The 23,849-nt window shown below is 40.9% G+C and overlaps 2 protein-coding genes across 2 annotated transcripts in view; both read right to left on the bottom strand.

The window, feature by feature from the left end:
• LOC311272853 (venom phosphodiesterase CdcPDE) overlaps nt 1–10,265 on the bottom strand; it is a 43,604-nt gene extending 33,339 nt beyond the window's left edge. The window contains exons 1-6 of the mRNA XM_084379555.1: nt 10,203–10,265; nt 8,532–8,601; nt 2,318–2,473; nt 2,073–2,198; nt 1,547–1,607; nt 850–947 (exon numbers count right to left, since the gene is read on the bottom strand). Of these exons, the coding sequence (XP_084235681.1) occupies nt 850–947; nt 1,547–1,607; nt 2,073–2,198; nt 2,318–2,473; nt 8,532–8,601; nt 10,203–10,241 (550 nt within the window). The 5' untranslated portion in view covers nt 10,242–10,265. The remainder of the gene's footprint in view (nt 1–849; nt 948–1,546; nt 1,608–2,072; nt 2,199–2,317; nt 2,474–8,531; nt 8,602–10,202) is intronic.
• A 4,230-nt stretch (nt 10,266–14,495) lies between these two features.
• The window catches only part of enpp2l (ectonucleotide pyrophosphatase/phosphodiesterase 2-like), a 32,266-nt gene continuing 22,912 nt past the window's right edge, over nt 14,496–23,849 (bottom strand). The window contains exon 25 of the mRNA XM_084379556.1: nt 14,496–15,122. Within this exon, the coding sequence (XP_084235682.1) occupies nt 14,952–15,122 (171 nt within the window). The 3' untranslated portion in view covers nt 14,496–14,951. The remainder of the gene's footprint in view (nt 15,123–23,849) is intronic.

Here is a 23,849-nt window from a genome sequence, read left to right as displayed (position 1 = left end):
GTAAGGAGGACGCAAATCCAACACTGCTGTCGTTCCTTAAAGGTCCACTTCGTAAGAAATCTCACTCCCAACTCGTCACATACTGACGCTTTGGTATCGCTCAGTATCAATCAATCAAGTGCTTAAAGGGATAGTTCAGCTTTTTTAAAATGCGGTTGCATGACCTCAGTTTGGAGAAGCAGCAGGCGGACTAGTGTTGCTGTGGGCAAGTTGTTTGGAAAAACCCCTTTTAGCCACGTTAAGAAATCCATATCAGTGTAGGTAGACGCTATATTTACAATACTTTCACCTTATATTACTCTTCCCAAAGCTACCAGCCTCTTTTGATAAAAACAGTAATCTAACTGCGCAGGACTCAGGAGTTGCTGATCTTCCACTGCCCTGATCTGTTTGATTGTTTCTGGTCCTGTGTGACTTTGGTGAATCTGAGCTAAACCTTTGAAACGCCCAGAATTACACACAAACACGAACAACTAACCATTCGAGGCAACGGTAGACCAGCAATTCCTCTGACCTGCGAGGTAAAATGACTGTTTTTATGAAGGGAGTCTGGTGACTTTGAGGGGCTTCAGTCTCCCGTCGAGGGAAAGAGCTGTCGAACGGAGGTAAAGCGGTGAAAATCCTATATAAATATAGTGTACATTTAAACTGATATTGATCTTTTCAGTCAGTTTTTTATGTTGCTAAAATAAGTTGTGCTATGAGACACTGACTGTGGATAAGTAACTCATAAACCCGTTGCAGGAGTGTTATAGAGCCAAACATCTAAGCTTTGTGTAAGATATCTTTCCTCTACCCTCAGGACATGAACACTAAAAGTATAATAGTAACAATGTGGTCGACACCCACTGAGTCTGTCCAGAACGGGGATGAGACGGCTCCATTTCTGCAGGTACTGGGCCCGTAGTCCGTCCAAAGAGACGAGGAGCAGAGGCTGACGCTCAAAGCTACGACAGGGAGAAAAAATTCAATCAGGAAGAGAAAAGATTAGATTAAAATACAGACTCAACATACAGTGATGAGGTCCAGAGTCCAGTAGAAGAGCTGACTGCATCAGAACCAAAATGTCAATGAAATAAGATTCATGTTACACCTCGACCTTTATCCACCGCAAATTCAATTATGCGACCAAAACAGGAATTGCATGTGCCATTTTCCTGATGTCATCGTTAACCAGCAGACTCTCTGCGGTCAGCACTGTTAAGGTTGTGGAAGTCTGGATGATAATAACATCAGTTCACGTTCATGCAGAACAGTCAGAACATTTCCTGCTTTCTTCTGTTTTATATCACATTAAACTGAAGGTCTGACAGAATCAGACATTTAAAGACATCGAATTGAGACTTTGAGGAACTGGGATGGACAATTCTCACTTTTTTCTGACAACAATTGATCGATTAATCTAGAAAACGATTGGCAAAGTCATCAGATGTGAAAATAATCATTAGTGAGTTGCAGACAGTCTTCAAACCAAAGCTGTGAGTGCTTTACTACGAGTCAGTGCATGTTTATAGATGTAAAAAAAAGCAAACTCATTGATTCTTACTTTGCTGGACATGCTGGGGCCGACAGGTCCTCACACTCGTCCTCCACCCACTGTCTCTCACCTGCAGTACGAATAAGAGTCTCAGTATGTTTCAGGATAAAACCACTGAATGAAAAGTGACATCTGACACTTCAGATAGAGCACAAAAGACAAACATCAGGAATGAATCTGGCTTTAAATGTATCATTGACAAATCCTCCTGCTCAGGCCCGTCCTGCCCGTTAGCAGAGACCTCTGATCTTCTAAAGAAACGTTAACATGTAAACTGTGATTCATGATCTCAAGAGCCACTTGATGCTGAAAGGAATCCTGAACAAACAAAGTCTCACAAGCGGTTATCAGTGTTGAAATCAGACATGAGTCTCCTCCTCGTATCAGCACCTCCTCAGTTGAATCCAAGTTATTTACATCAAGTTTACTCAAATAACCTGCATGGTGCATGTTCATATCTGCAGCTTCTTGAGCCGCCTTCAGTTTAAATGTGTTTGTATCTGATCTTTCCTGTCCTCTCTTGTCCCGCTCTCACCGTGGCAGACATGTTTGTAGTTTGTGCAGCAGTCTCCTGCAGACAGACAGTCGTCGGAGCAGTGACATTTACTCTGCGCCAGCCTCTTCTCTCCACAGCGAACCCTGGTGCACTCCCACTGCTCGCCTGTGGAGAACAATCATGGAGTCAGTCGGGACACTCAGATAAAGATTTACAGCTCAGCAAGATTATCGACAGGCGTCAAACTCCCGGAGATGTTGACTGTTGCAGAGACGATGTCTTACTGGGGAGGGTGCAGGTGTCAGTGAAGTCGAAGCAGCAGCTGTTGGTGAGGTGACAGTTCATGTCGCACCTGCAGCCGGGGACGTCGCCATCGTACGGCTCGTAACAACGATTCCTGCAGGACGTGTGAGGGACGACTGGATCTGGAGGACAACCGTCTGGAGAATATCCAGGGTGAAACATCATGTATAGTTAATGTCATTGTCAAGGACTCTTTTTTTATATATATATATATATATATATATGTTTATTACATTTTCAAGAAATAAAACAAGAACATATATGACAAAGCAAACAAACATACATTTGGCTCACATACACATTAAAATGCAAATGTATACAGGCGAGAGATTCAGGAGTCACCTCCTACACAAAGAAAACAAACAAATAAGTAAACAAATAATATGCATACATGCACATGATACACATGCACACATATACACACACACACACACACACACACACACACACACAAAGTAAAATACATTGAGGGCACATTGCCGTGTATGATATGTATGACACATCCACATGATCAGAGAGAGGAACGTAGAAAGAAAAATGCATCAACCAAAGCGCAGGGTGTCATTTCTGAGGCAGAGCGTTCAGAGCTTTGATACAAACCCTCTTGCGAGAATGGTGGAAACATTCAAACCAATCTGTGACAGGGAGGGTTCCCATGTTTTACGACAAACATCATCTTTGCTGTGTAGTTTACACGTCAGATAGTCATTATCCAATTCAGAAGAAAACACTTTCCAGCACAGAAAGCAAGTGTTTGGAGAAGGGGTTGTTGTTTCTATTAGTAGACAGCATCTTATTAATTTCCTGCCCTGTGACCTGCCAGAACTGCTGTCAAGGATTGTCATTTCCCCGAGAGAAATCCTGTTGTTGGATGCCATATTTCTTTTTCAGCTGACTAAAAGACGTCATGGTTGAACCGTCCACTGTTATTGTCCATCACTCCAGGAGGGAAATCAGGATTGTTGCATACGGGAGTGAAGACAGAAGTGAATTGTGATCTACCCTCTAATTTTCTGATGGCATGCCTTAACTGTGGAAATTGTAATTGGGTTAGTACAAGCAGACTTTCTAATAAACAAAGGATTACTCAAAGGGTACCAAGGACTCTTTAAAAAAAAAGAAAAAGACCCAAACAAACAATCTCCATCCATTAATCCATAAATCTGTTAGTGATTCCTGACTGTGGCTCTCAGCTCGAGCCGGTCGTCCTCATTGAAAGATGTTTTGAAGGCGTTTGTTGGAGATCATTTTCTGTAGCGGGTTAATTTCTCAATGACTGAATTCTTCTGGAAATTCTTATATTTCACCAGCCGTGTCCTGTTACACACCGAGCCTCGTCCATGTGCAACTTATCAGCTCACTGTAATTTAATAGTCTTAAGAAGAGTGAGTTATATTTTCAGAATAAAAAGAAATGTACAAAAAAAGAATGACGTGCGGATGGATGTGACTCTCCGGGAGTTTCCAACAATAATAAACTGCGTTTCATCTCTTTGCGGTTTGTCTCATCTGTCTGGAGGAAAATCACCTGGTTCTGACACACAGGTATCATTATGTTGCTGTATTTCGTTATGTCTGATGGGAAGATTACTAATGTAACTGTCACTTATACTCAACACATCTGATGACACATTCGATCTGATTGTCATCGGGAAAACACAGAAGATTAACAAACATTTTAATATAATTAATATTCTTCTCAAATTCCAACTTTTTAAAAAGAATTAAAGTTATATTCCACAACTATTGTGACTTAAAAGTATTAATTTAATGTAATGTTGTAAAGTAAGTGGAATAATGTGACATTATTAAAACTTTGTTTTCGTGTTCTTCCTCAAAATTGCACTTTAATTTTGCTTGTTTTTATGATGTACAAAGCAAATCCTCTACCTCAAAATATTCCTCTTCATTCTTATGGTATTATTGATCTTTGCTTTTTAAACTTACCTGTAATAACATAACAATTTCATTATATTTTTACCAAAATAATCTCGCCTTTATTCTATCACGTAGAACAAATCTGAAATATGACTTTTATGTATTTAATCTGCAGTTTCACTGTGGTGATGTTGTGACTCACACAATTGAGATGTCATTCAAAATAGACTTTATCTTGCTTTCTATCTCTGTCTGCTAAAATCAAGAGTTTGTTCTTGTAATTTTGCAGCTTTTCATGAAAACACTATGACTTTTCTTTCTACGTCGTCTTCTATCTTTGTTGGAAGTTTACAGTTTCACATGATTTCACAAGAGACGTGTTAATGTCCCACATTTTGTCACAGGACTCTCATGTGAGGTCACGTGAGACTCCCATGAGGAATCAAGGTGCGTGTCCCCTGCAGATGTCTGCATGAAGCCTTGTGGACAAATGAGTATATCTACTCATGATGACAAAGCAGAAGTGGTGACCCATGGCCTACTAGACGAGACATTTTCAAGAAGTTGAACACAACTCTTACTGAACAGGTCATGCAGACATCCTCGGATTAGCAGCCACTGCCTGAGTACAGTGGAGGTCAGTTAAATTGGTGAAATAGAATAAAATATACTTTATTGTCCCCCAGGGGAAGTTTCTCTTCTGAATGTTGATGGAGGAACGAAAGAGTATTTAAAACGGTTTAATTAGCATTTTGTTATTCTGTACCTTCTGCCAGAAGGCAAGAGCTCGTGTTCTGTTTGAAGGATGTGGGACGGGTCCGACAGTACCCCCCCCCCCCGCGCCTGCCTGAGTACAGACTGCTCATAGATGGACTGAAGGGGGGGCTTTTCAGTCCTCCCCATCACCTTCATAGCAGCCTGTACCAGGCGCTGCAGCTTGGATTTGGACTGTGTGGAGAGATTGCCGAACCACGCCGTCATCCTGTACCTGAGGACGCTCTCCATCACATGATGTTCTGGCTGACACCAAACACCGTCAGTCTGCGTAAAAAATACAGCCTTTGCTGTAAACGAGAACATACATAATCTGCATGATCACTCCAGCTGAAGAGGTTATCCAGGTGGATACCCAGGTATCTGTAAGATGTGGCCTGTTTGATCTCCTCCCTGTGTATGGACAGTGGAGTACGATCCCCCAACGACCGAGGGTCAGACACCATCTCCTCAGTTTTTTTAGTGTTAATGATGAGATAGTTGTCGTCACACCACCGAACAAATTTACTAGCCTCCATGAAGTAAAATGATGGGTCTGAGTTCTGGTGAAGCGGGCTGACTATTGGTCGTTTGTGTGCAGGGTGAAGAGGAGCGGAGCCTACACAGCCCTGAGGTGCACCTGTACTGATGCATTTGGATTCGGAGAGTGAGTGAGTCGTTAATCCTGACAGTTTGTGTTCTGTCTGTTAAAAAAGAACAAAAACACTTAATAATAAAAGGATTAACATTCACCTGGGTCATTTTCTGTAAGAGCAGATGAGGCTGTAATGTATTAAAAGCAGAACTAAAATCAATGAACAAAAGGCGTGCGGAGGATCCTCCAGATGCTTCAGAGTCAGGTGGGTGATGCTATGAACTGCATCGTCTGTGCTCCTCCGCTGCCTGTAAGCAAACTGGAGTGGATCTAGTTCAGAGTTAACTTCAGATTTCAACACGGATACGATGTATTTTTCAAAGCATTTCATGACAACAGAAGTAAAAGCCACCGGTCTATAATCATTGTTTTCTGTAGGACAGGGTTTCTTTGGAATGGGAATAATGGTCGATGTTTTCCAGAGGGCAGGAACCAGATGAGAAGCTGCAGAGCTCTGAAACACAGGGCGCCACGCTGGGGTTAGCTCTGCTGCCAAAGGTCTTTAGGAGAAAAGCAGTGATGCCATCAGGGCCTGCAGATTTCTTTTTGCATACGTGGCTGAAAAGTGACTGGATTTTGAGGGGATCAACTACTAACCTTGAACAGGGGCCAGCAGCTGTAAGTGACTTTACTCACTGCTTTACTCAGTGCATGTGCATGTAGCCTGCTTGTTTGTCATTTGGCTCTTACTTATTCACCCCACCTATACTCATCAACACGTCCAGGAAACCAAATGAAACTATGTACAGCCAAAGTCAAAGTCGTCCAGTGGAAAAACACACTCAGCTTTGACTCAGGGACTCCATGAAGATCAAACTTACAAAGGTTTGTAATCCCAAAATGGAATAAACCAATCTGCCTCCTGCTTAATCACTCAGAAATGCATTTCAATCTTGCGCCAAACTCTCAGGCGATGTGTCGAAACAGCATGACTGTCTCTCGCATGAGTCAGCGCCGTCTTTGGACTGACAGGATCGCAAAACATAAATGGTTAGCTCAGCATCATGTGTGTCTCTCCAAGCCATACGCCGTTCAAATGATTCACACGTGGCTGTAAACACTGTGTGACAAGATGCTGAGTGAGCAGCTGATGAACATGCAGATGAGCTCATGACAGCCAGAGCCAGACAGCGTGGTGAGGAGAGGGGTGCAGGTGTGGTGGGATTTCTGTTGAGCTGGTGGCCTTGAGGTTATGAAGAAAGACGCCAAGAGACCAAATGTTCTTAAGAAGCAGCGTTTTATTAACGGGCTTGATCGAGGAGAATAACAGCGACCCGTACAGTGTGCCAACCACTGCAATCCTGAGATGTGCTGCTGCCTAGTGAGACAAATGCATCCAAGGACAAGGACTGTTGACTCCAGTCTTATCAGAGGCAGCTGCACGAATATAATGGTGTCCGTCAAGAATGTGGCCTTCAGGGAAACTCAGATATCTTCTCTCTGTTTGCAGCTCAGCTCAAACCAACAAGAAAATGTGGCCCATTTGTGACCAAGTGAGATGAGAGGCGTTGGAATCACACAAGTTTCTGAACGATCAATATTATGAGTAAAGGATGACTCTATATTTACATCTAGTGGCAGCTTTAAGACACTACAACATCATCCCATTGTTTCAAAAACACATGGTGTGATGATGGAGTACTTCAGAGGGTTCAGAGGCTGCAGATCTAAAAACGTCCACTAAACTGACGGCTTCACGTTCAAAGTCTCAGGTGTGGTCCAACGGGCCCGTCCACCAGAAGAACAAGAACTATAGTGACGATGAGGTTCTGTAACCAGCGGTGCCAAACACCTGCTGCTGCTGTTGCACAGAAGGACATGGGTTTCACCAAATGCTCCAAATGTGTTGAAATCTCTCAGTTACTAGATTATCCATCCGTGTGAGAATGACAAAATAAACTGTTTGGGTGTGTAATTCTAATAAATCAATTTAATAAATGTTTTATTAACATTTAATCAGTTGTATAAATAACCAAGACTTCGTTTTGAAAGTGTTTCCTAAATGTCATCAAACTGAAATTGAAAACACTCCTGATACATTCATTTACAGGAAAATGTCCCTCGTTGATCGCCCTGTGAGTGCAGAAGGGTTACTCATTATTTCTGCTTAGTTGCTGAAAAAGAAATCAGCTTCCCTGAACCAGCTTTTGTTTGCATTAAGTCGATAATAAAGAGGAAGAAGGAGAACACGTACTTTATTCTTCCTCGTGGAGGAATTTGATTTTCAGACTTCATTATTTGCAGAGCGAGTCAAAAGTTGTTCTTTGCCTCGTATGATAACATTTCCACCTTTATTAAAGACATTTTCAATTTATGTTCGATCTGCTGTGGTCTTTTGTCCTTCTTTTCTACATTTTCATTAATTTCTCCAGGAACACTGCATGGATTTTGATTTACAAAAATCTGGTTATTATCTATGAGTGAGTAGAGTTTGATGTGGATTTAACATGTTTTATTTGACAGTGGGCGGTTTACTGTGACCTCCACCTCTTCGACATCGTTCTGAAAGACGATCTCTGAAGAGAGACCGATAATGACAGACTGTGGCCCGTTCATGCAAAGAGACGACAAGTGACAGATATTTATGTAACAAGTAGCTGCAAAACAAAAAAGTCATAGATGGAGAGTCTCCATCCTTCTATCTGGCATGAAATTCAGATTTGTCTGACTTGGGATGAGTCATTAAACATCTGAGTCATCAGAAATGCTGAAGAGCGTCTTAAGTTTAACAGTTTGAGTTGTAAACCACAGATAAGAAGATTAATGAGATTGAATGACTAAGCAGCGGAGGGGAGGTCTAGCTTTGGGTTACATATGTAGCAGCCAACTGCTGAAGTCAAGATAAACAAGTGCTGCTACGAGGCTGACAGGAGTTCATGCATTTCGGTGTGCGTTTGTGTCTGACTGCACCTTTTTTCAGTCCAAGACCGAGTCCAAGACCGAGGATGATGGTCACGATGGATACTGCTAAGACTCCTATCTGTGAAGAGACACACAAAACAGATTTCCTTTGAGTGCGTGCCAACGCAAACACATCCTGAGCTGACAGGACGAGACAGATTTGATAACAGGTTTGATGCCAGTTAATGTCAAACAACCAAAGTGACGCTAAGGTCAAAGTGTTTATGAGCGGAGGAGGAGGAGGAGGAATGTCTGTTTGTTGAACGGCAGCCAGAGTAGCTATTATAAGAAAAACACAGCAACGTTCTCATTTGATTACATAAACGCAGTATGTTGTATAATCAGTGCGACTACCTGAGGCCTGTCTTTCACATTCCTGTTCTGTCGCAGCATGTCACGACTGCAGTTCGCTGTGCTTCTGTCACACTCTTATAACCGACACACGTACATTCGTTCAAAGCTCTCACAGTGGCACAAAGTTTAAACTCAGCCTGCAGCTCACAGAGGCCATAAAACTGTTTGAATATTTGCCTACGATGTAATTATCTTCAGCTGTTCGTTGAGCCCTCGAAAACAATCGTTTAAATAAACATCCTGATAATTTTGTCAGGCCTGATTTCAGTTATTGACCGAAAACTCGATGGCTTGATTGTTTTTTTGCCTCGGCAACTTTAATGCTGAGAAAAGTGCTCTTTTAAATCTGTATTTAAAACAAAGCAGCAGATTGCTTTCACATCTGTTTCTAAATGAGCTGGTCTGCGCCTGATAACCGCTTGATGTTGATGACGTGTGTGAGAGTTCAAGACAATCAAACTCTGACGGCAAACGGGAATGAACTGTCGGTGATGGAAACAGTTCTGTGGTACATACGGAGAACTAGTTTGCAGATGAAGAAATTCCAGCTGCAGGGAAGTAACTTTTTTCAGGCTAACCCTGAAGTTAGCGTGAGGATTTTTCCATTGGATTTTGGATTATTGCAGAAAATGAGCTCTGTGGCAAACACGAGTTCATGAGACGTACAAGCTGCGTTCAGCAAAATAATCTTCACAGATGAACAATTCACATTAACATTTTTTTTATAGTTTTTGCAGGTAGATGAAGTTGCCCAAAGGAAAAAGCTAACGTCAGGTGCTAAACAAACTACATTAAACCTCCTACAGCAAATACTGTACATACTTTATTCTTCATGACCATCAGGTTAGAATAATTTGCAACTTAAATTTGTGTTCAGTGTGATGACGTGTAACGCCCCCGACAACCTCTGTAGTCTCATTTAGACAATTATTTTATGATGTAGAACAAACCTGAAACTGTCCTCAGCTGGAGCCACTGACTTTATTTCAGATATTTAACCAAAAACCCAATCAGAAACTTGTTTCCAGGTTTTATGACTCATTCCTGCAGCACGCTGTGTACTGTCTATTCATATTGTAATATCATGATCACAATATGAATTAAAGATAAACAAACACAATCGATCCTCCAGGGGGGTTGGCTCCCATATGAACCCATGACACCACAGCTGCGTGTAATATTTCATATCTGTATGTGTGAAGAGGTTAAACACTGTACCAACCAGATCCTGCATTCATTTGAATCCTCAACATGTTTTCAGTCTAAAAAACAACATTTACATAAAAAGGTCTGTGTTACTGTGAATTCAGAACTAAAGATACTCACAATGATCTTCTTCTTCCGCGACTCCTTCACCAAACCCATGATGTCTTCTAATGTGGCAGTCGTTCACTCTCACAGCACTCAGACAGAAAGACAGACACACACAGACTGAAACACATTCCTCTATTTGAGGATAAGAGACACATCACAGCTGTGACCTCTGGACTAAGTGCGGGCAGCAGGTGAGTAACTGATTACCAGAGTGTGAAGATAAGCTCACGTTTCTGTGTTGTCAGTCTGTCAAACCACCAGATGACGATACTTCTGACACCTTTTTTTACTCCAGTATTCACCTGATGCGTGCAGGATGAAAAGGGTAAGTGTGGATAATGATTAGCCAGCGACCAGGATACACTAAACATATGGCCGAGATTCAAACATGCCGATGTAAAACGCTCTGATTGCTGTGAACATCAATAACAGCTGACAGCTTGGAAACAGCTTATTGTTTTAATTGAGAGCGATAAAGATTAATTACAGATATTGTTGCCAGTAATGGATTATTAATGATGTTAAGATGTTAAATATTGATCGCTGCCAGTAAATAAGCACTCATTGTATCAGAGCGGATGAGAGTCATCAGAAACCTTGAACTTGGAACCGTGACAAATATCCTCACTTGATAAGCTGATTATATTTGGAATAATGAAAAAAATCCGGACCTTTGCACTGAAAGACATCGTCTGATTGGCAAAGCAATAAAGTGCAGCATGTTAGTATATGCGGTTCAACAAGGCTAAACTGTGTCGTAAGTGTCTGTGTGCTCAAGAGAAAAAGAAAACCTGCCTGAGAACGGCTCTAGTTTATTCTGCGTATTGTTACGTTTAATTCCAGGTTGACTGTGAGTAACGTGTCTCAACTTCAAAGCCAGAACTTTACAGGCATCTTTGTTAACCTAAACGTACTATTAGCTTGGTAACTAGCCAGCAAGCTAATTCAGCTAAGAAGCTAATATTAAAGTCAACATGCGGCTTTTGACTTTCAGCCTGATGGACCCTGCACACTAGTCGGTCCACACTCGTCTCGAGCTGTCTACCTTCCACTATCATGAGCCAATAAGCAACAAAACATTTTCATCAAACGATTTAGTAGGCCTCATGCAGGATCATGTCTTCAAAATGAATCCGTGAGATTTTAAAATTATGTGCAAACGGTTTTTGATGGTAAACAAGTATTTGCTTGCGAGCCATGTCATTTTCATTTCCAGGGCTTTTGAAAAAATACTACAGAAGTCTCATATTTTACTCTGAATGATGTCTGGCTCTCATTTGTAAATGGATTGCACATTAAGAAGAGTCTGGTTGTGATCATACATTTGTATATAAGTGCTTTGCTGAGAATATCAAAGCGTCACAGTGAAATGTGAAGCGCAGGATGAAGATTTAAACGACAGCTGAGTACTTCCACATGGCTCGAGTTGTTTCGGTTGGCGAGGACGGAGGGTGCGATGCGGCGAAGCTTCCTCAAACTTTCCTCAAATTTCTGTTTTAATTTCTCATCTTTCCACCTTTATTAGCGAAGCATGTGTTACCGATGGACGTGCGTATTACAGCACCTGTGATAGAAATACGTTTTTGACTTTGAAAATGGGAAATGGATAAAGTGCAGCAGACCTCTAGCCGATCAGTGCCCACAACATTTTCCTGCCACCCAGCCGAACCAAACCATTTTATTTGTGTGGAGCTTAAAGGCACTATAGCTTGCATTCTGTTGCATGACCCTGAGTTGTAGAACGATAAATAAATGAACCTTGAACCTCTGGTGTTCAGTTAGAAGTGGGAAACTAGAGAATCTGTGTCTCATTCACTCGCAGGTGCAGCTCAGTGTGTGTGGCAAGAATTGCAGAAGGAAGTGATTTTCCTGACATGGATACTTTGTCAATCGAGATTAGAAGCCTTCGGTGATTATGGGTCCGGACACGTTGCACCACTTGGATGGTACCGCAGAACTAAACACAGCAAAGGGCACCAAAGTATAAATATTGTTTGAAAATGTCAAGTGTTTCAACACTTCTTCCTTGTAGCTATTCTATCATGCAGCTGATGTTACCTGTAAATATACAATGTGCAAAGGCTGTTAGGCCCAGTTTCAATGAAAAACAGAAATGATGATGATGATGATATACAGATCAGATTTCTTGCGGTATGTCAGTCATCACCGTTCCAATCATTTGCAGAAGCAGTAATCATTCAACTGAGTGAAGAAGTACGTTCCAGGGATTTCAAGTTTTCCAATTGTCTACGTCTTTTATTTGAAAGACTCCAGGAATATGCACGCTTATTTTTCACTTTTTGCGGATTATTCTCACTTTTGTACTGATTACTTTGATTGCTGTGTTAACTCATCAGTGTAACGCCACAAACATGTAAAAGAAGAAGGTTCTGACTACTTCTGTCTGTGTGGAGTCAAAAGTGTGAAGGCAGGAAGTTGAATAAAGAGACGAGGTGACTGTGGTAACAAACTGAAAATTAAACTTAGCTTAGACTTTTGGACCACTGATACTGAATGAAAGTAAAATCTCTTTTACAACCTGATTCTGACATTTGTACTTTTAGCTGTCTTTGAGTCATTTTGCAAAGACACATGGACGTAAAAATTCTGCAGAACACGGCTGGACCACCACGAAGGAGATTGTTCACTAATATTAATGTTAATGTTCATTATAATCATCTAAAGTATGCTCACCATCGATTTCACTTCCAACTGCTGTGTGTTAAAAACTGTAGATGTGAAACTGGACGTTAACTGACGGGCTGATGTCGTAAAACGTCTGTGTAACATTTTTAAAGTAAAATGTTATTAAACCAAAAGTATGAAGACCATCTATTTTTAAATTAAAAACAAGTTTCCTTTAAGGCAGCACCAGTGTTGTCACCTCCTCGGTAAAAGCACTACATCGGTTATCTAGTTAAACCTTATTACTCTGGTTTAATACTGCAACACTGGGTGCCGTTACTATTCGATGCTGCATAATAAATATGGAAAATTGTATAATAATGTACACCTAGATGATCAGCTGAGACAAAGGGAAGGGAAGAGAGATGAGCTTGCAGCCGTGTGTGTGTAATGTGTCCAGATGTGTTCAGTGTTCATGTCAGTGGCGTCACTACTTACGTCTGTTTGGGGGAAATTTCATTTCAACTACCAAATATTTTTTTCCGACCCACTGAGGGAAACAAGAAGGAGATGTTGAAGCGGTGGATTCTCAATAAAATCCTTTTCACATATTGCTTGATTTAGTTTGTTTGGCCCATCCAAAAAAAAAAAATGTTTCTCTCTCAGTGATGCAATAAAATCTGTCATCATATGTTTATGTGGAAACCATTCTTAGTAATCATGGAAATATCATGGAGGTGAACTACACAAAAGGCTCAGTTTAGTTTAGTTTGTCTTGCGTGTTTAATGCCACATACTTTAAGAACATTTGAAGGCTTCTGGGAACTTTCTGACCCTGATGTACACATGACTAGTACTGCTACTATTTATATGTATACTGCATGTTCTTTTGAAAGGACTGGTTTGACATTTTGGGAAATATACGATTATTTGGAGTAAACAAACACGATTTAACATGCTGAGCTTTAGAGGTGCTGGTAGATGGATTTTGTTGCCTTCGGACGAGGCCAGTCAAGCTGGTTTCTCAGCCCAGTCACCAGGATATAATGTTAGCAGGTAACGATTCTGCAAACCACAGATACATCCAAGGTTGACATCTGTAGCAAACGTGGCATATCGTGTTCACATTTAAAAGTGTATTAGCTGGCTTGCACATCAGGAGGGGACGGAAGTGGCGTTATTAGAAACCAAACAGACTGGCAAACGGCCGACCGCAGTCCTTTGTTGTGCCGTCAAAAGTGGATGTGTTTTTAGGGAGACCTGTGGACATTTCTGCCATTTTTTTGTCGCAGCAAAAACCGCCTATTCTTCAAGGGATGTAAAGTTGCAACACAAAGAAAGTTCCAGTTTGAACTAATCTGTGGTTTTGCAGGAAACTACTTAGCCAACAATTATTCCAATGGTTGGGTTGGTTTCCAGTCTCTATGCTGAGCTAAGCAAAGGTAAACAGCTGCTCAGTGACAGTGGCATCAATCTTCTCATCTAAGAGAATGAGTGCATTTCCCAAAATGTCAAACTACTCCTTTGCAGAACCACACCTGCAATTTTGGATGTTTTAGCCCATTAACTGCAAATACTTCACATTACTGCTGAGTAAAATTGAGTTCAGGTTTACCATAGAAGTCTTCCAGGCGTTGCCTTACAATGATATTAGAACGCTGACAAAAAAATAACAGAGACTGTGATCAGTGATTTTTATGTTTAAGATAATACACCATCAAAAATGTTTAAATTCTATAGCATGCAATGGATGGTCAGTAGGAATACAAAGTATACATTGTTGACAGTTAAGAGGCTAAAACAACGATATGGTCCGTAATGTTGGCAGGAGGATGTATGGATGGATTTATATGTGTAGTCCCACATCCTGCATCATTCCTGTGCTAGCTTTTTTTCATTCCCAGATTTGTTGAATATCATTAAATATTCCTGCTGTAATCTTCCAAACAACTACTTGCCAAACCATTCTTTTAATCTTTTCAATTTTCAAAAAAAATGCGTTCCCTTTTCCAAGCTCTTCTCGGGCAGTTCCTCAGGAGTGGAACAACGATGCGTCGGCTGTCCAGCGAGCATGCGGTGAAAATGCAGAACTTCTACAAAGGGCTACATCCTGTATATGTGTCTGTCTCTGTGCGTCTAGTCATCACTCTCGAAGGTGTGCAGGTAGGTTTTTAGGCTCAGGGTGCTGGTGTAGGTGAGGTTGGTAGACCGGTAAAGGTCCAGGCCCGTCAGGATCTCCACGTCTCGGACTCGGGCCGTATGGAGCTTCAGCAGGTCTTCGACCCACTGTGACTCTTCCTCTACATTCTGCAGGGACACAGACAGAAAGTCGTTATCATCATCACCTAGCTCGTTAAAGCTAGTGTTTGATTTATTTTTTTCAGTCATGTTTTCATGCAGCAATGAACATAAACAAAAAGGATTAAATGTAGGGCTGAAAATAATGCAGTAGCAATTCATTGATACAATTTAATCTATAAAAATAGTAAAAGTTTTCGAGCCCAATGTTACATCCTTAAAATGCTTGTTTTGTCTGACCAACCACTGATTTTCCAATCACAATTGTATATGTGTGAAGATATGAATGGCTCAATGCTTAAGTTCCATTATCAATCCAGTCCTGGTCACAAATTCAGTCCATACATTAAGTAATCTCTTCTGAGTGTGATTATATGCAGATGACACTGTTTTGTAACTACTGTAGTTGCTGATTCTTTCCAATTAGCTTCAAATTACGACTCAATTTTAATGCAATTCTTCATAGGTGTTTAATGATAATCAAACTAAACTAAAACAAAAACTAAGTTGGGGGGGGGCTAATTTTTAAAATAATACGAATATACGAATATATAAAATTGTACAACATATTAACATATTAAGAGCAAAAAACATTGTCAGACAAAAGCTAGTGGTTCCTGAGATTGCATTTGGGCCAATGAATTCCACCTCTTGTTCTCTCAATACACATTACTTTACGTGCATGCAACAAAAACCTGCTCAACAGTGATTGGTCAATACCAGCGAGAGTACAAATGGACACCAGAACATTTCCAACAACACAGTCCTGTCTCTTGCCTGAAGATTTTGTAGATATCTTTTTATAGAGATTAGACTGAAACTGGATATTGAGTACAGACATTCAGGTGTGCTACAATTTTATCTGCATGCACGTCTGGGTGGGTGTTTAGACTGAGACAAGCCGTGTGTTCGAACATTGCACAAGACTGTGTTGCATGTTGATGCAGGTACCAGTAGGAGAATGAAAAATGATTTAGGTTGTGTTTAAACCTTTGGATGTTGCTGCACACAGATTTACAATGTGGATTATATAAACTGTCAAGAGTACAGACGAAACAGAGACTAATGTACTGTGAATTACACTGATGCACAAAAATGGCTTAATTTTAAGCCTTCCTGCTCTCAAGAACTGACAGCCGTGTTTCCAATGAACATTATCATTGTATTAGCTGTTGAGTCACTGATCATTGAATTTCCTTGGTAAAACATATAAAAAATTCCAACGGAAGGAACAAGATACAGAACAAGATATGTAGAATTTATCTGAAATCTAACCAAATAGCCGAAGTCGGTCTCAGTGAATCCAGCTCTGGCAAGGTTAGAAAGAGAAGAACTAATCCAAAATGTTGACCTTTTCTTTAAAGCGGGAACCTGTTTTGTGTTACCATGTCCTTGAACCGTGCTCATCTTCAGTAACCACATCCAGCCTGTATAAATAGTTTGGAAGCAGACCAATTTCTCTGGCAGATTAAAAACAAAATTATTATTAGATAAATTGCTTTCTTCTAAGGGCCCAGACCAACCAGTGCATTATGCCAAACCATGCTTCATGGGAATGAACCGTATTTGGCTGCTTCTTCTACACCGTTACAGCCTGGAGCACAGTTTTTTCACTGCTGTAGTTCAGTTTTACTTTGTTTTTTCCTTTCGATGCAGCATGTTGCCCCTGCCCCTCTCAAAGGCTCACGGCACAGGGATGACTCATTCTGCATTGTTTCCTGGGAATTCAAAGTAAAATTGATATCATATAAGATGATACTTCTGTTGCAGTGTGTCTGCTGTTGTGTTTTTTTCTAAATCTAAGGTAGTTTTAGTGCTTAAAACCAACCAAACCAAAACCTAAAAAGCGTACAACGACAGTCTGGTACGACTGTCACTGGGATGCTCAAATGGTCAAGTAGTTATAGAAAAGGTGATAGATGTTGTTTGATTAGTGGACAACCTGCTCCACCTCCTCAGCCACAGCCCGATCTCTCATAAGATCTTTTCTGGAGCTCTTCAAGAGTGAAAACAGATTGCAATGGAATTGGAAAAATGTTGCATGTGTGCTGCAATAAGACTCTGAATATTAAGCTTGAATGTTACCCTTGAAAAATGATCCAACTATCACAAATTGTCCCCAGACATCAGATCAGTGTTGAGGCGCTTTATGAATGATTTTTATAGTTCTAAGAAGCCATTTTAAACCTTCTCTAAATGTACTGTCAACACGAGCTGATACAATGAAACTGCTCCCAGCAGGAACATCAAAAGACTCCCATTAAGGATCAGCAGGCACTATCTTTTATGGTTAAACACTTTGTACTGCACGCAGCTGTCACATGCCGTTTACCCTTCAGTGGAAGAAGAAACGGCACTTCAAACAGTCTTTATAGTGTTTTATAAGATACAGCGTCTGCGTGATTTCCCAAGACTTTCATTTGCTGGTGACATTAATCTAAACATTACTTCAGCTTAATGTGGCTTCATCATTCCAACATCATTCTCATAAACAATTTGTTGTACTCGTTGGAACCAAGATGGAGATTTATCTCCATTAACCAGGATCAAGGAACAAGTAAACTCAAAAACAGCTCAGGGGGAAAATCCACTCATACATGTTCTTCTTATTACCTTGTAGTCATCCAAGGTTTCGACAATTCAAATGAAGTTATTTCTTCACTGTCGGTACTTGTTTTTCATCTGTCAGCGCTGCAGTGACTTGGCTTCATTAGCAATGAGTTATTCATGAAGAGACAGACCAGATTAATCAGGTCTAATGCATCTGCTGCACATATTACTAACCTCCCTTGAATTAGAGGGAGATTTCTGTGGAATGAAATTAAACTAAAGTTTATGAGTCATGTGTAGTAGATGCCCAGTTACTATGTAAGTAATTATGCACTTAAAAACCTCCATAGCATCAACAGTTACGGCAAATACTGACTGTGCACAGTGTTTGTCATGCCTGGCGCAAAGTGGCTATACAGTGCTGCAGTGTCATTATTAGTTTCTGACTAGAGGTGTCACGATTCTCCAGATTCATGATTCAATTTGACTTTTCGTTGATACAGCATTTGAATTTGATTGTTGACACTGAACGCTGATTTCAATCATTTTTGTTATTTAAAAGCGCAATCGTGACACGTCGACTTCTGACCGAATCATCTGTCATTTTCATGCCCAGCAGCCACGGTCTAAACCTGGTCTAAAGTCAATTGCAGTGTCTCTTTTAGTATTATTTTTATTTTGAGGGGGGATTTAGATGCACCTACACTACAAATGCATGTTCACAATGCACGTACACTCTGTGTGCCATTAGAGAGGCTGCTTTTAGTCATTTTAAACATTTTCACGCGCACAGTAATGACACTGCAGCAAATATCACAGCTGATTTCAACAGCCAAACTAAAAGCTTCAGTTATAAACTCGACAGGACAGAGGAAACTCTAAACAGAAAACAGAATTACAACTTATAGTTTCTGCAAAAAATATTTTTTAGACAGCACTGATGGAGCTCGGGATTCATCAGGATGATGCAATCCAGTCGGCACATTGGGAGACTTAAAAGATCAATGAAGTTAGGCTGCTGTGCCTCGTGCATAAACCACAGTGTCTCTCTTGATGGCGAGCTAAAAGTGCAATTTTTTTCAGAAAGTTGCCAGAATCCAAGAAAACAGGATTTGTTTGTTTTATTAGGTAGCACCAGAAGTAGAGAATTGACAGGAAATGTGGAAGAGAGTGATGCAAGCTCAACAGCCGGGCTTGATACTGGTCATAGTGGAATCGCCCTCTGCTGGCCATTAGAGAGAATGGATGTTGAAGGCACTTCTGCACCCAGAAGCTCCGTCCATACTTTATACAGTCAGTGGTGGCTCCCCATTTTATGTGTATCAAAAATCAGATATTATCCAATTATATTATCATTTTGGTCATTTTACAGCGCGTTTTCTTCAGGCGTTTTCAGATAACATCTTTAACACGTATACAGTACCACAAGGTCAGCTTGAATCCTCCATTTAGAAGATAAGAACATACAAAGGGACAGAAGAACAAAGCGGTTTAAGTCTGCGAGTGGAAAAATCTGATACAACTTAAATATCTGTGTTGCACTGACGTGAGGATGCCCACAAGCCACAGGTGTAATCAGATGTTTTCCACAATCTGTTATCCTATTCGCCCAGCTCAGTTGGCTCGGCAATGAAAATAACCGGTCACGCTACTGAGAGCACCTTACCACCCACCGACAACTTTAAAAGTATTTTCCATGATAACAAAGTTGGTCTTGAGTAACCGAGGTGTTGCGTGAGAGATGGTTCAGTAAAAAACACAAACAACTGGGCCTTAAGTTCAGCATGAAGAAACACACACACACCAACACACAAACACACTCCATCAGATATCACAAAGTGTTCCACCAAGGATGAGCACGTAATTGAAGACCGTCGGCTCTTTCCAGGCCAAAAGGAGGTCCGAAGGCTGGTGCTGGACCTGGTGCAGTAAAATTCCATTACATCATTTAAATAGATGGTCAACAAGATCATGAAATAAGAATGAACAGTGAAGCAAAAGGGTGTGACGCTCTTACAGCCCCATGAGACAACGTCATAGTTTAATTTGAGAAGGATTCCCAAACACTTCAGTGAACTGACTTTTCTATATAGTAAATATTATCATATACATATTTATGTCTCTGTGTGACAGGAAACGTCTGTGACATTTATGCTTTGATTGTTTTTGGGGGGTTGTTTATCATCCGATGTTGCAGAAAGTTGACTTTCTTTTGTCGCTGTGACCTATGACTGCATGAGGGTACAGTAGCATCATACAAAAACTTTAAAGGTCAGATAACAAACACAAGTGTTTTTCCAAAACATGCTATTCAGCACCCACACACGCGTACACACACGTCCTGTTGCATCATGTTAGCGGGCCACCGTGAACTCATACAGTTTCTAATTAAAACAGCTCAAGGCTGCTGCACTTGTCTCCAAAAGCGGTCACATGCCCACACACACCTACACAGAGTGGAGATTCCTCTGTGATGGTGTTTTCTTTGGATGAGACACACAAGGAACAGCTCTGTTTTGATTTGCTGGGAGCCTTTGGTTCAGTTTGTGCTTTTAGTTTTTTGCAGCGTTTATGACTTTATGTCTGCGTCCTGCAGGATGTCCAGCTGCGCACAGCTGCAAGTGAAGGCAGCGAGGTTTATAATGCCGTCCTTAAGGAGGTCTGTGTAATGTGTTTAACAAACGTTATGACTCCTCGCCTCCTTCTGCAGATCTATCTCCCTCTAGCTCATAACTACTGTCAGTGTCATCACTGTCAGATGTTTTTCACTGGTTGACAACGTTTAATAGTGCATCTGTTTCATATTATTTGTTGTGTGCGCTCAATGATCTACTGTAGCTGTCCAGGGTGTGAAACAAGAGCAAGGGAATTAAAGTTTGTAGGAGGAGGTGGACGGGATGGAGTCACACCACTAAATATTTTTAAGGACACCTGGAGAGATTTCAGCCATTTTTTGGCATCAAAACCAGGTGGTTCTCAAGGAGACCTGATGACTTTCCCATCTGTTGGTGTGGCAATCATAACCAGCTATTTTTCACTGGAAGTTCACTCTCCATGTAGGTATTTTAAGGCAAACCATGATGTTTTCCCAACCCTAACCAACCCAGGCAGAGCATAAGCAGGGGTTGAAAAATAATAGTCTTCTTGAAGGTCATCAACTGGGGAGGTTTTACCCTGTTCATCTGCAGTGTCTCCCATCAGTTGTGGCATTTTAATATTTAATCCCACACATTTGATAAGATAATGACCTCCTCACACACGCGCTGACATTTTGTTAACTCTGAAGGCAAACAGTTGAGTCATAAAAGTGTATTACACTGACACTCCAGCAAAATAATGCTGAGCTGCATTTAATGTGTGACTCACGGTGAAGTGAAAGTTCAGTGCAAGTATTCAACAAAAATGCAAAACTGTCAAAACTGTTTGTGTTTCATTACGTGTGACTGAACCCGTCATTTTTTTTAGGAAAGCCCTCCGATAAACACCAAAAGACAGTCGGGGATTTCTCTTTAATGCCGTTTGCCTTTGTTTATTGGTTTGTCATCAGGAGATGTGTGAGTGCGTCTGGGTGGAGAGCTGCTCTGTGAGACTAAACACGTCCATTAAAATGTTGAGGAAATGCGTAGATTTAAGGTCCGGCACTTGAAAATGTTCTGTGACCCTGAAAAACAGGATCTTACATTAATGTTCCTCGACTTCTAACAGACCACATTAAGTGTTTTCAGGTTGGCAGGAAAACCACTTGACTGTGAAATGGACCCCACAGCTTCCTGGCAGAGCGCAGCTGGAAGAGCACATTAACTTCCCAGACACAACTTAAATGTACAGGTCAGTTCAGAGGAACCGTCAGCAATTTAGCTGATTTAGGGAAGAATGTGATGTGAGTTCACAGACCTCAGAATAAATGTGGCCTCTCGGACTTTCACTTCCTCGTGAAAGAGCAAAGCAACTTAAAGCTGCTTCCCTTTCTAGTTCCTCACCATAACACTTCTTCAGAACTGTCTGTCTGCTGGTGGAACAGCCTGGAGGTCAGATAATGAGATGTGAGGCAATAATTCAATGACTAATACTCATCTGCTTTGTGCAATGTAGGAATGAGAAGTGAGACGAATGAATATAGATGGGTTCAACCATCTATATTCATTCAGAGATGAGTCAGAAGATAATCTGCAGACATGTTGACAGACGATTTACTATATAAATCATTTTTAAGCCAAATTACCCAAAAAATTATCTGATTCCATCGACTCAAATATAAATATTTGCTGCTCTCATTCATTTTTACAACATTTTATATAACATATATTTGGGTTTTGGACCGTTGGTTGGACTAAAAGTTTCAAAGACTCTCTGAGACCATTTGTGATCACTTCATGAAGACATTAAAGGAACAGTTCACCCGTCATTATCTCTCATGCTGATGGAAAATCATCCACAAAATATTTCTGGAGCTTCACAGGAAAACAGTGTTTCAGTAAAGTCCTTCAGTGTAGCTGCTAAGTTAGCCTGAAGTCACTGCATGAGCTCAGCCACTTGCTGAGGGTGTAAATAACGCCTTTTAAAATCCATTTGAAACTGAAGTAGCTGGAGACGTGTTTTAAAATGTGAGTACACAACCTGGATTTAAGTAAGCACATAGGTAAGAGCCTCCCATTGGATAATTACTGCAGTGATTGATGTGATTCAGCTGGCAACAAGTTATTTAACCCCTAACTGATGCAGTGAGGAGCTTCTTATTTCTTAAACAACCATGTCTGAAGACATTTCCTGAGGTCCTGGAAAAGATGTTACTCTGTTTCAGCAGGGACACATTATTGGCCTGCATCAAGCAAAGAAAACAACTAAGGAGATGCTGAAACTACTACAACTGGATTAAGATCTGCATTATTAAAAGCCTGGAGGGAACGTTTGGTGAAATCAAACAGTAAAAGATCAACAGTAGAGCTCACGGATATGTTTAGTAGTGAAAGTAAGAGCATTTCCACACGCACAATGTGAAGAGGACTCACAGGATTAGGACTAAACCGCTGTGCAGCCTTAAGAAAACCACAGTCAGTGATGCTGATCGGCTTCAGTTCGCTGTGGAGCATAAAGACTGGACTCGGAGACTGGACTGGAGGCGGATGAAGTGATTACCCATCATGCCTAGTGCCTACCATACAAGCCTGTGGGGGCAGCGTTATGATCTGGGGTTGATTCGGTTGGTCAGGTCTAGGTTCAGCAACGTTACGTGCCCAAAAAAACAAGGTCAGCTGACTTCCTGAATGTACTGAATATTTGCTGCTTTTGTTTCTTTTACACGTTTTGATTTTTAATTCATCAGATATTTTGTGCTTTTGCAAACATTTCAGTTTTTTTAACAACGTATCCGGACGGTTTTATTTCAAGTTACTGCATAACGTTCAGCTTGAACAGACTCGCTACACAAAATCAAAAACTGTTGACATGTGTTGGCTGTGTGCTGATTTTGTATTGTGAAATGTGCCTCTGTGTAACTACTGTGTGGGGATTTCTTGTCAGATTGCGTTGCGTCATTGATAGTGTTACCTGACAAGAATAAACTTGTAGCGCCTTGTACTGAACGCTCCCACGCTCACAGCACCACCTCACCAGCAGACACAGTCCAGCCCTCCCACACATTATCTGCGTACTATTCAGTTGTTGTTGTTCATGGTGTGAGTAAGAAAAATAATTTATAAAGTTTCTCCGTCTCTCCCCCTCCTGATGCTCTCCATGGCTCTGACACATGACGCATGTTTAGTCTCGTAAAAATCACCAAAATGAACTTATGACCTTGAGCTGAATAAATACATTTGATCTCAGGAAAGAATAAAGAAGTTCTGCTGTGCGACTTTATTTTTTAGACTTTTAAGGTGTTACAGCTAAAAAGGTTGATTCAACTTCATGCAATGCATCATATAGTTGTTTTATGCAGGTAAAACTGAAACTACAGCTGTCAGGTAAATGTACTGCAGTTGTTTAGCTTCAGCGATCATTCAGCGTCTTACAAGCTGAGACAAGTAGCAAAGCAGGACCTGATTGTTCTTTCATTGCAGCTATGCAAGAAGGCTGCCAAGCCAGAGACGACTGTTCAAGACTACATTTCATTTAACAGCACGAAACCAGTGCATATTTTTCAGATGTCACATTTTCCTGCCGTGTTTGTGGCGACAAAACCAATTATTT

Source organism: Pagrus pagrus (genome assembly GCF_965226575.1).
Source record: "Pagrus pagrus genome assembly, chromosome: 17".
Lineage (NCBI taxonomy): Eukaryota > Metazoa > Chordata > Actinopteri > Spariformes > Sparidae > Pagrus > Pagrus pagrus.
Note: the sequence above shows the minus strand (reverse complement) of the source record. Positions and strands in the feature narration are given on the sequence as shown.